General features: G+C 41.2%; 1 protein-coding gene across 14 annotated transcripts in view; it reads left to right on the top strand.

The window, feature by feature from the left end:
* TXK (TXK tyrosine kinase) overlaps window positions 1-8,539 on the top strand; it is a 59,310-nt gene extending 50,771 nt beyond the window's left edge. For 13 of the 14 annotated variants that reach the window (XM_027600659.2, XM_027600660.2, XM_027600658.2 and 10 more), the window contains 4 exons: window positions 1,374-1,438; window positions 3,737-3,855; window positions 5,334-5,491; window positions 7,899-8,539. In XM_027600659.2, the coding sequence (XP_027456460.1) occupies window positions 1,374-1,438; window positions 3,737-3,855; window positions 5,334-5,491; window positions 7,899-7,967 (411 nt within the window). In that variant the 3' untranslated portion in view covers window positions 7,968-8,539. The remainder of the gene's footprint in view (window positions 1-1,373; window positions 1,439-3,736; window positions 3,856-5,333; window positions 5,492-7,898) is intronic. The other variant, XM_027600672.2, reaches the window with a different exon arrangement.
* The last annotated feature ends 3,879 nt before the right edge of the window (window positions 8,540-12,418 follow it).

The raw sequence follows: 12,418 nt of genomic DNA, 5'->3' as shown, positions 1-12,418 counted from the left end.
AGTACCGCTCTGGAGGTGGACAGCCTGGGTTGAAACGTGGCCTTTGTTTCTCCCTAGCTGTGTGATGTTGGGCAAGCTAGTTAACTAGGACGTGGGATGAATTACATCACCTTCCTCCTGGGGGCTTGTTGGGAAGATTATATGAATTAATATGGATAAGCACTTACAATTGCTCTTGGCATATAGAAGAGCTCAGCTCTGCTCTTCCACAGCAATAGCCCTTCCATAGCCGTTTAGACCACTGTTCTGTCTCCCTCAAGGCATGTCCCCCAGTCCCCAGCATGTAGTAGGAACACATTTTTGAAGGGATGAATATGATATCAATTCCACTGAGCTTACTTTCCTAGTCTCTGCAGGTCAGTCTTTCCTCACAAAGGTTAGAATTCAAAACTTCCTTGGGTGATGGTTCTGGTCATTCTCTTTGCTCCAAGTGGCTTTTCTCAGATCCCCCTGTCCTTGGTTTCTTCCTTGATTCCTTTCTTTTGTGTTCTATTTTATCCATCTTTATGCCATTTAAAATCTGTCGGCTAAGCACGAGTCTTTTCCTTGTCAAGGGCTTAACTTGTGGTTTGGCTTGGAGATCCTTGCTAGTATTTGTCAAAATCTTTTAAACTGGCTCCTTCTGGCTTACCATTTTAAGTTCCTTGTTTTTGTTTTGAGACTAACTGAAGCACCTATCAGCTTAGAAGAGAACAAAATCTATCAAACTGTTGACTTACGTGAGGCTCAATAACCAAATCAATGATTTTCTTTGATGAAGCTCTCTGAAAATGGATTATTTTGGCATCAAATACATGGTCTCTGCATTATTTAAAAATACACACTGTTTTTAATGCCAGGATTCATAGTTTAACGTCTCTTTGATGTAGTCTTCCTAGTTATCAAAAATACCTGTTGAGAGGCATTAAAAACTTTTAAAAGGAAAAGTATTAAAATTGCTTTTGACCTTTTTTTTTGGTTATTTTTTCTTTCTTTTTTTTTAAGATTTTATTTATTTATTTGAGAGAGAGTGAGTGAGAGAGAGCACAAGCCAGGGGGAGCAGTAGAGGGAGAGGGAGAAGCATACTCCCCACTGAGCAGGGAGCCTGATACGGGGCTCGATCTCAGGACCCCGGGATCATGACCTGAGCCAAAGGCAGATGCCACCACACTGACTGAGCCACCCAGGCGCCCTTTTTGGTTATTTCTTTGAAGAATCATTAAAATCCATCATGAGGGCAGATATATAGAATCATACATAGCATCGACAGGTATTACCAAAAAAATAAATGGCTGCTCATAGAAGTAGAGTGGGGCCCCAAGTAAACTAAGGAAAACGAGAGTAGAAACAAAAGAAAGACTATATTCAAATGCGGATTCTTTTCTTTCTATAGGCAGCAAGGAATTGTCTGGTCAGTGCTGCAAGTATAGTGAAAATATCGGACTTTGGAATGACGAGGTATAATATATATAAATATTTTTTGTTTACTCATAAGAGGGAATCTTATATCTCTCTATTAACAAACTGAAGATGTCAATAGGCATTGCTTTTTTTTTTTTTTCCCCCCTGTGAGGAGAATGTTGATGTGGTTGCTTGGCCTGTTGCCCTGCTTTGAATTTTAGGACATAACCCAATGTTAGCTGTGAGGTAAATGGATACTTTGGACTATTCTTCGGATCTTCTTTCAGGTTATTTTCAGGCGTAACTTAAAATTTTTAAAAATGTCTCAATCTACTTGTTACATGCATGAGGTTAAGAAAAAAGCTCTTCTGACATATGTATATTTCTGAAAGATAAAAGGATAAATTTGTTTAGTTCCGATTTTTCCACGTCATTGTCATGCATTTCTATGATCAGGTGTAGTAGTTGACTTTAAGACTACGACTCAAGTGTGGAAAATCTTTAACCTCATTTTCTGCCACTCAATGCCATTGATATATATATATTTTTAAATGTACTAAAATTTAATCATCCATAAAAGCTGTAATTTAATCTGACAGCAAAACACAAGAAGCAATATTAGAGTTGGTTTTGAGCTCCCTTTCCTTCAGGTTGCTAAAAATTCAATGCCCGTGAATTCAGAGTTTCTCTCTGACTCGCTTCAGGGTCAGACACAGTGTTTCATGGGGCCACGTCCTGGAGAGGGCATGTCTGGTCCTTGTTGTTAGCCGCTGACAACTGGTATCCTTGCAGCCACCATCCTCCTGTTTTGTCCTTGGCTGAACATCTGCATAGGCGGCTGCTGACTCATCCCCAATTTCTGTCTGCAAGATGCTGTCATACGGGCATTCTCCATGCTTAGAAACCCCCTGGAGCTATCTAAGGCCCTATTTGCTTAGGAACATCCACAGCTATTTGTTTTGGGGAATCTTTTTGCTTTTCCTGGGGCTTGACCTGGGGAAGAGGCACGGGCTCTGTTTGGCTCTTGAATCCCAGCAACCCTCAGTGGGGCCTTCTTTCCCTGTCATGTCAGTGGGGCAGGCCTTGTAGAGCACAGGGGACAGCACCCTGCCGCAGTCACCGACTACTGGCTAATACTGCTCCCCTTTCCCTTTGTTCTTTGCCACCTCCCAGCTCCAGAGGTTCGTTCGTTAGAGGGATGGATGTTGGGGTGGGGGTGGGGGGAGATATCACTCTTATTTATGAGCCATTCTCCCCAATATTGTAACAGCTCAGTCCCCCTCCTTCTCTGGAAAGCTTAGACTTTTGAAACTCAAAAGCTATGAAAAATGGCTCTTTCTCTTTTGTTTTCTATTAGCTACTCTTTCCCTGAGTAGGATGACTTCTGGCTCAATAAAGGGCTTAAAGGTGGGGTGAGGTAGGGTGCGTGGGAAAAAAAAGAGAGTGTGAGGAAGCACTAATAAATAATTAAAAACTACTCTACTGCACACTCCAGGGGCGACAAGTTAGTCATCATCTCTTCGCTCTTCTCTCCAGATTCTTCTCTCCAGATTCCCCTACTTGGATATTCCTGCCTACAAGCCTCAAAAGAGAGAGAGGGTTTAATATTTTTGTAGTTTTTAAAAGGAACTGGTAGTTATTACTGATGTCGTACAGGGCCATTTTAATGCACTGGATATTTTTCACATCAAATGTATTATGTTCAATACTCTTATTTCCCCCTTTCTCTGCCTCACAAAACCCATCTGCATGAAGAAAAAAAATAAGGCATCCAGCTTTGAATTTATTCTTTGCCATATATATATTTATTTTTTTATTTCCTTTTTATAATCTTGGTTGTTAGAGCACTCAGCATGCTCCTTTGCAGAATTAAGAATTTGTCAATATGAAATAATCAGTGGGTTCCCGATTCCAATCGGTTTTGGATTGAAGATTTGTTTTGGTTTTCTGAGACCCAGATAAACCCAGTTGAGGCTTGGTTTAAGGAGAAATCACTATATAGGATACCTTCCCATTTTGGTAACAAGAAGAGAAACTTTGGGGGGTAAAAATGCTTTCTCTTTTAAAAAGTTATTTATTTGAGAGGGAGAGATTGAGTGGGTGGGGGGAGGGGCAGAGGGAGAGGGAGAGAGAATCCCCAAGTAGACTTCCTGCTGAGCACAGAGCCTGATGGGGCTTGATCCCAGGACCCTGAGACCATGACCTGACCCAAAATCAAGAGTCAACTGCTTAACTGATTGAGCCACCCGGGCACCCCTGCTTTTTCTTTTAGAACTTAAGGTAGACTAAGGGGGTTTGAACTAAATGAAACTTGGAAGTAATTAGCACAATGTGCTTTGAATCTAATGACCTTAGGTACGTTTTGGATGATGAATATATCGGTTCTTCTGGAGCCAAGTTCCCAATCAAGTGGTCCCCTCCTGAGGTTTTCCATTTCAACAAGTACAGCAGCAAATCTGACGTCTGGTCATTTGGTGAGTAAATTTGATGTTCATTTGATGGAGATTGATTTAATAAAAGGCCAATCTTTTTTAAGCTTTGATTTCTTAGTATGATGTGGGGTTCTAGAAAGGTCTTCTTGTAACTGTCCTTCTGTCTTAAGTGTTCTAAACACATCCAGGCTGTCTTTGGCAACTGGTATCATACACCTTCTTATATAAGTCTACCTTTTGGATCTTTTCCTTTCCCGATGAGCATTTGCAGGAAAACCATAACAGAGCGTCTACTGATCTAGAAAACAAAGGCAGCCACCTTTTTTACACCACAGAGACTTGCAAGGAAAATAGATCTAAGGTGTCACTGAATTTCGAGTGTAATTAATAAACTTCATTTCTAACTACTAAGCAAGACTACTGCATTTATTTCATTACCTTCAGATTTTGTGGTATTTTAGACGTAGGCCTCCTTGGGAACTGTCAATTGGAGTTTATATTGTGTAATGTTCTTCATTGAGAAAGAGATGTTGCAGATCCATGTCCAGTGGAGTCTGTTCTTTGAGTTGATTTTCAAAAAGTGGCAGTCAATTTGCAATAAGCTATCTATTCTCTTTCACCCAGACCTCTCTGGATAGCTTCTTGGGTTTGGAGACACCTCTGTACCCTCAGAAGGATGTGAATTTTATTGTCCACGTAAGGTGAAACTTGTATCATTGATCTCTTTAGTTCTCCACTGACTTTTGGTAGTTTTGGCAGGTGACATTTTATGCTCTACAGGAGAGCAGTCAAGTTGTGAGACTAACAGATAGCAATACAGGGACCTCATCAAGTGGGTGCAGAACAATTAGAATATCTGAGTTTTACCTGACCACTTGTTTCTATCTCCCACTGGACAGTGAGCTGCTTGAGCCCATGGACTGGTTTCTAGAGACTTCTGGCTCTAGCATATGCCTGGCCTCTAATCAGTGCATAATACATATTCTTAGAATAAGTGAATAATCAAATGAAGTTCAAATGGGAGCCTTGAAGGAGTTTCACTAATCAACCAATCAATGATTATAGAACACCTACTCATGTACCAAGCCCCAGCTAAATATTCTGCTCTACCCAGCAGTCTCATCTTTCAGCGGGCAGAGAGGAACACGTGCCTTCTACTGGCTGGTAAACTCTTGGCCACACAATTTTGTCATTTTCTATGGGGTGGCAGAGAGGCTTGCTGATTTCAGGGTGTGAAGACAGGAACATACTTAGAAATGAAAAATGTTGGCAGCGTTTTCTTTCAATCGGAAAGCGGTCAAGACCAGTGGAAAAGAAAGGCATTGTTTTCACTTGGAATATTGTCAGATTACAGGCCTGTTCGAAAACGAAGATGCACACGGGCTGATTCCTAGACAGAACTGTTCTCATTCTGGACCGATTATAATGCAGAGGCTGGAAGAGGAAAATAAGGCCTTGTAGTTTCAAAGAGTTCTTTCAGTTTCAAGTAACCTCTTGTTTACATGCATTTCGTGTTGTAGGAGTTTTGATGTGGGAAGTTTTCACGGAAGGAAAAATGCCGTTTGAAAATAAGTCAAATTTGCAAGTTGTGGAAGCCATTTCTAGAGGCTTCCGGCTGTACCGGCCTCCATTGGCGCCGATGTCCATCTACGAAGTCATGTACGGCTGCTGGCACGAGGTGAATGTTCCTTACTCTCCTGGGAAGGTGGGCAGTCCCAGCATCGGAGAACAGGCCTGAGCGTGACAAACATTACCCCAGGGCTCCATGGGGGTAGGGGGAGGAGTCTGTTTCTTGATGAGGACCCCTAAGAGCAGGAAGTGCTATTTCTGTCTGAAACTCCCGCTGCGAGGGAGGTCGTCAGCCCATTTTGTTTTTAATGGTGGCCTTTCACCTGAGGAATTCCGCGCCTTTTTCAGGTGTTCTTTGTCTGAGATTGGTTCTTGCAGAAACTCTTGTGGTGACTAGAGCCTCAGGGGTGAGATGTACCACTCCCTTTGAGAACTGGTGGGTGGAAACTAAGGGTAGAATCAGGTTTGGTAAACACTGACGTGGAAAGAGAAGGATGTTGTTTGTATTTACTTCATTCTACTATAATGTGTCTTGCTTCTCCAAGGCTAACAGTAATGGTTTTCATCTCTTTTTTGGCACTCAAGATTCCTGATAGATTAGGAATAAAGACAGAAAGTGTGCCAGGAACTTGTACTCAGGAAATTCCCTTTGGGGGGAGGGCAGGGGTCAGTCCAGTTTTTCTTTTTCTTGAAATGCCACACTTCAAAATAAAGCCAGACATGTCCTGTCTTTTCTGGGCACAGACTCAACGCACCTCTCCCCTTTGTATCAGATTCCCCTGTGACTTTTGACAGCTTTCTCTTTCCAGCTGACAGTGTCTGTCCAGAAATACCACAGCTGGATGAGGAGTTCCCTCCCGGCTGAAAAAGAAATCACTTGATTTGCAATCCACAAACACTGAAAAACTCAATTATTTCAAGAGCAGTGTAGTTGTTCACATTCCAGAGAAGTATTAATTTTATAAAGATCCTTGATGTATGATAATATTTTACATATGATGAACTGCTCCGTAAGGAATCTTGAAACACAGGCACATGTTAAGTGAGCTGTTAGCAACAAATGGCTGTCTTAAGAGCTTCCCTGCAATAACAACGTGGATAGCTTAGAAATATATACTGCCTTTGGAACAATAGACATGTACAGTGCATAAAATATAATACTTACTGAGATTTTATTTATCTGTGGGGAGGAAACAGAAAAGGGAATAAATCAGAGGGTGGCAGGAGGCCCGAGTAAATGATGCCAGTCTCAAATGGTAGTCCAAGCATTGATTAAAAGAGTGTTTTTGGTTATGCTGATTTATTTGTTTGCAAAAGGTGATTTGCCTACAACTTTTTAAGGTAATCTAAATGCCCTAAGTGTTTAGGCACCTTTAAATTCAAATGTGATTATATTATCACACACACACACACACACACACACACTGATATACACATACTGTTTCATAGGCTCTTCTACCTGCAGAACGACAGCCTTCTCCAAAAACTCCAGAAATTATTCCTGGAACCCCAAGGAGAACTTGAATGTGTGCTTACACACCCTTCTGCTTGGTCCTTTTTATTGATGCCCTCTGTTTATAAAGCACTAAGGGTGGTGTCTCCCCACAAACTCTGCAGCCAGGGATCCTTGTGAGAATGTGGCTACCACAAGTGGTTCTATTTCCCATGGATTTTTTTTATTATGTTATGTTAGTCACCATACATTACATCATTAGTTTCTGATGTAGTGATCCATGATTCATTGTTTGCGTATAATACCCAGTGCTCCGCGCAGTACGTGCCCTGTTTATTTCCCATGGATTTTAAAGATGCCAACAGTGTCATCTTTTGTTCTTCATGGAGCCAAAGCCAAACCACATCCCTTGGTGAAGTAAGATAAATGTTCCAATCCTCGTCTCCGTGACCAGGGATTTTGTTGAAGGAGCCTTAAGACAGCACAGTGGGTGCTCCAGGACCTGCAAGGACCCTTATTAAAACACGCCTTTTGCTTTCTGACCGAAATCCTTCTTTCTACAGGGGATCAAGTCTAGTAAATAGCTGGGCAGAGCCTGAGAGCCTGGAACTCTGCATGCCCATTCTCTCCCAGCTCTTCCCTTATCCCATGCATCTCAAGTCATCCAAATAGATCTCTAGGGCAGTGCTATCCGACGGGACTTCCTGGGACGATGGGACTGTGTTATGTCTGTGCCGTCCAATAGGGTGCTCATGCCTGGCTATTGAAGAATTGAAAAGTGGCTAGTGTGACAAAGAACTGAACTTAAAAATGTATTTAATTTTCATTAATTTAAATTTAAATGGTCTCAGGTGGCTTGTGTTTTTTGGCAGCACTCTCTACTCTTATAATTTCACACTCATGCTTCACTCAACTACCAATCATGCCCGGTGTGTCAGCCCAGATGTCTTTCTCTTCTACCTGTGGAGAACCAGCCTGGTTCCAGGTCCCTGCCAGCAAGTTCCAGAGCTGGTATCTGAGTGAGGTTCAGGCTGAGCTGACCATCTCTGTTTCTCTCCTCTAGAAGCCTAAAGGCCGCCCTACATTTGCTGAGCTGCTGCAGGTTCTCACAGAGATTGCAGAAACCTGGTGACCTGAATGGAATGCCAACCCAGAGGATCATCTTGCAAAATTATCACAAAAGGAAATTCTGTGTGGGGTCACTGATGATGAACACCTTCCTTTAGAGTGGCTAACTCTTAGAAAGAGTGCAAAGATCACAGGCTTTTCAAACTTTAAAATTTAAGAATATTCTGGAAGTAATTTTTCTACACGGATGTTGGAGAGGGACTTCCAAACTCTCCTTTATTCTGTACTGTTCTTCGTGTCCCATCTGTGAAGAAGGGAAAAATGCTCCATAACCATCTTCATAGTGGCTGCTCTTCATGAGAATAGCCCTGAGAGCCGCTGAGGGTATATGAAAACTTGACCCATTACAGAGCTGAGGAAATATCTTTTCTGAAGAGGAGTGACATTCTTTACTTCAGGGACTCACTGAAATAAAGAAATTCGGCTAACTCATGGAATAAAGGAGCCTTCTCTGCAGAATTTAATGCTTCTGAGCTGTACAGATCTTTATGGAAAATGCACCTTTACAAACCACATGAATGTGAACATTCTTAAGCTGTCTTTTATAATCTTCCTTATGTTATTTAATAAATTGGTTTTACACGTATCTGATTATTTTGGAGACAGTTTCTTGTATTCCAGTTTTTTTTTTTTTTTAAGTAGGCGTGGAGCCCAACATGGGGCTTGAACTCACGACCCTGAGATCAAGACCTGAGCTGAAATCAAGAGTCCCATGCTTAACCAACAGAGCCACCCAGGTGCCCCACTGTGTTCCAGTTTTAAACACTGTGAAGGCAAAGTTCTTTGAACAGGACCTGGTGACATTTCTATTTCCAGTAATATCCATTGTCAGGGTCAGTTCAGAACCTGAATTTCAATGCTAAAATTTCATACTTTGTGTGAAATTGGACAATTTAAGAGACTTTTTAAAAAAAATGTGTAATGTACCTATTTTATTTTGTTTTCCTCATAGTGTAAAAGAATGCTCATTGCACAGTTAGGTAAAGAAAAGTTATATGTTTTGAAGATTTTATACCTTTTTTAAGTTAAATCCTTAAAAATTTTTTTTTGAGTTTAGTTGACATACAATGTGATATTAGTTTCAGACGTACAACATAGTGATTCAACATCTCTGTGTGTTAGGCTCTGCTCACAATGTAGCTCCCATCTGTCACCATATAACGCTATTACAGTATCATTGACTCTATTCCCTGTGCGTGCTTTGTGTCCCCGTGATTTATTTCTTCCATAACTGGAAGCCTGTATCTCCCACTCCCCTTTACCCATTTTGTCCATCCCCCTATGGAAACCATCAATTCATTCTCTGTCTTTATGGGTCTGCTTTTGTAAGAAGCCTCATTTTGCTGTAGAAAGTACTTCCAGCACCTTTCTGGAAGATGACTTGTTTTTTCCCCTAAGAACAAGAGAAGGCAAAAACAAGATATCCAAATGTTACCTCAAACTCCATTATTTCTGAAGTCCAGGATTTTGAATTCAAGATAAAATAACCAGGAGTCATAATTAAATCTTAATTTCTCATGCATTGTTTGTAGAGATGATTGGAAATTTCTCTTTATCATTGTGAGTGCTTCACAATTCCCATAGGAAGAAGGGTGTGGTAGAAAGTACAAATGTTATCACCATAAAGTTTCACAATGGGAGCCTAGCGTTTGTATGCCGTTCCACCCCTCATCATGTTCTGCATTATGATTCTCATTAGAATCTAAGCTGCTGGCTGGTAGTAGTTGTGACTTTTAAGTCATATTTCCCCACTGCAAAAATGACGTATCTGAATATCCGTAGTACTCGGTCAACATGCACTGAAATAATGAGCATCAGTCACGGGAATGTTCAACTCTGATAATTCAAGTGGTGGTCTCAGAAATATTCGTATGAGACCCTGTGCTGTTTCTGAAACGATCATAACCCTTTTCCTTATGACTAAGGGAGGTGAGACAGGCCTCCTACTCCTGAGACCCTAGTTCAAGTGAGATAAGCCAAAGTTTAGTGCAAGAGGGTATGAGACCATCAAACAGCAAAAGCCAAGACCGGGGGGAGGTTAATGTTATAACAAACAGAAAACCCAAACACTGAAAAGTTAGGGTCGACTACAGAGCCTCTGCCGTCAGTGCAATGCAGGGAGAGAGAGTGCAGATCAAGAATGAGTCCAGAGATAAGTCATTGCTGGAGGTCAGATGGCAGCCCCTGGCACGTCTAGGAGCATATGTTGGGGGTGGTAGGCATGCTCTCTTGCCTTGTGATTTAACACTTCCGGAAATTTCAACATACCAAGAAACAGGAGTAACTGGAGCTATCATGTATGTAACGGAGGCTCCAGATAATGTGTGAATTTGGAATATCTTTAGACAGAGATTCAGCATCTTTGTCTAGCAGAAGAAAAAATTTCTTGAAAAAAAGAGAAGAAAAGAAAAGAAAAAATTTCCTTAAAGAAGTAGTCACCCAACGTCTCCTGGAAGGGAACTATGTGTGGCAACCAATCTCAGTATTAGTTATTGATAGGGGTTCTCTGTGGATAGCTTACATAGTTTGGGGTGAGATAGTGCCATAAAGAGCTCTGCATAAGAAATGAACGGTTTAGGGGTTGGATGTGAGTGAGAGCCCTAAAAAAGAGAAGACAAGGGTTCAAAGAAGAGAGGGGAAGCCCAGAAAAATGGAAGGAATTTGGAGGCCAAGCATAGACTATGTTCAGTGCAAATACCCACTTGGTAAGAATAGTCAAAGGATTTTTTTTTCTTTAGTAAACTTTTTATTGAAGTACAACGCAGGGTCCCACTATTGTACTGGCAACATGTTTGGCGGTCAAACTCACATGACACAATAGCATTTGGTCCAGCAGTGTGTTTGCTCAGCTCTTTAGTGAGATTCAGAACAGGAAAGAACATGCACAGCCCTTCAGTTTCAGTGAAGCCTCCCAATTGTCCATGTGCATAGCTGCTTGGGTCCCCCCTCACCCACCTAGAGAGTGTGTGTATTTGATTGATGGTGATGAGGCCATAGTATGTGGAGGTCATCTTTAAACAAAGAACTTCTCTCTTGGTTTTCTACCTGTCATGTAGGCTAACAACTCACAGGTCTCCCAGCTCATGTGCTGTCTAACAGATCAGAGATTTTCACAGTGTACCAACACATGTCTGGCCCTGGGGCCCAGCATTCCCAATTTATCTTGGGACATATTCAAGGGATTGTGCTATTCAAGTGCTGGGAAAGTAAGCCTAAAATCCTCCCAGGCAGATCTAGGTCTGGGGGAAAAAGAGTAAGGTCTGCTGCTAACACTTTGCTCACCTAATAAGGTATCCAATCACGTGTAGATAGCGTAGTTTTCATAAAGTGGGTAGATCTGTGTAACTAGCACTCAGATTCAGAAATGGTACATTCCAGAATTTCAGAATCCATTCTCATTTCCTATTCAAGTCATTAATCCAATAGTAATCAATATCCTGATTTCCAACACCATGGATTAGTGTGGGCTTTTTTGAACTTTATATAAGTGAAATCCAATGGTATGTACTCTTTCATGCCTGGCTTCTTTCACTTAATATGTTTGTTTAATCCATCCATGTTGTATGTAGTTGTATTTCATCAATTCTATGTCTGTATAGTTGTATAATTATACCACATTTATCCAGGTTGCTATGAAGTTTAGTGTCTGTATAATTACACCACAGATTATTTATCTGTTCTACTCTTGATGGACATTTGGGATGTTTCTGGTTTTTGGCTATTAGGGTCGGTGCTGCTATGAACATTGTTCTACATGTCTAATGGTGAAAATATGAATGTATCTCTGTTATGTATATGCTTAGGCGTGGAATTGCAGGGCCGAAAAGTATGTGTGTGTTCAGCTTTTATAAAGAGTGCCAAGCACTGTTCTAAGTGGACATTACCAAGGACATAACCAGCAGTAGTGTGTGAACATTCCAGTTGCTTCACGTCCTAAATGGTATTTGGAATTGTCTTGCTCATTACAATGGCCAAAGGATTTTTATGAGCAAGGATGTCACATATTTACTTTTGTTTGTTGAGCGCTGTTGCTGTAAAATCTCTTTCCTGCACTGTTTGTGTCCGCAAAGTAGTATGCTCCATGCACAACCGAACATAAGTAGTATTTGAGAGGATCGAAATTATTTGGGGCAGTACAAAAAGAAAAATATTAGAGATGTAATGCAGAGAAGAGGAATTTGATAGAAGAAAGAACTTGGATCTGGAGATATTATTAAAGATCTGAGTTTCTCATCATGTGTGGGGTGAACACACACACACACACACACACACACCCCACATGGCTATTTGTCTCTCTAATTTCTTTCCAGGGAGTGGGGGTCTTATTAAATGAAAGCTCATGATTTGATAAGAAATGTGATAAGTTTGACTAAATAAGTTTGGGGGTAGGCATCAGAGACAGATGCATGGCTTGACCTGGAGAAAAACTGGAGACGGGCAGGAGATGAGAGAAGC

Source organism: Zalophus californianus, chromosome 2, assembly GCF_009762305.2.
Source record: "Zalophus californianus isolate mZalCal1 chromosome 2, mZalCal1.pri.v2, whole genome shotgun sequence".
Lineage (NCBI taxonomy): Eukaryota > Metazoa > Chordata > Mammalia > Carnivora > Otariidae > Zalophus > Zalophus californianus.
This window is presented reverse-complemented; position numbering and strand designations above follow the sequence as displayed.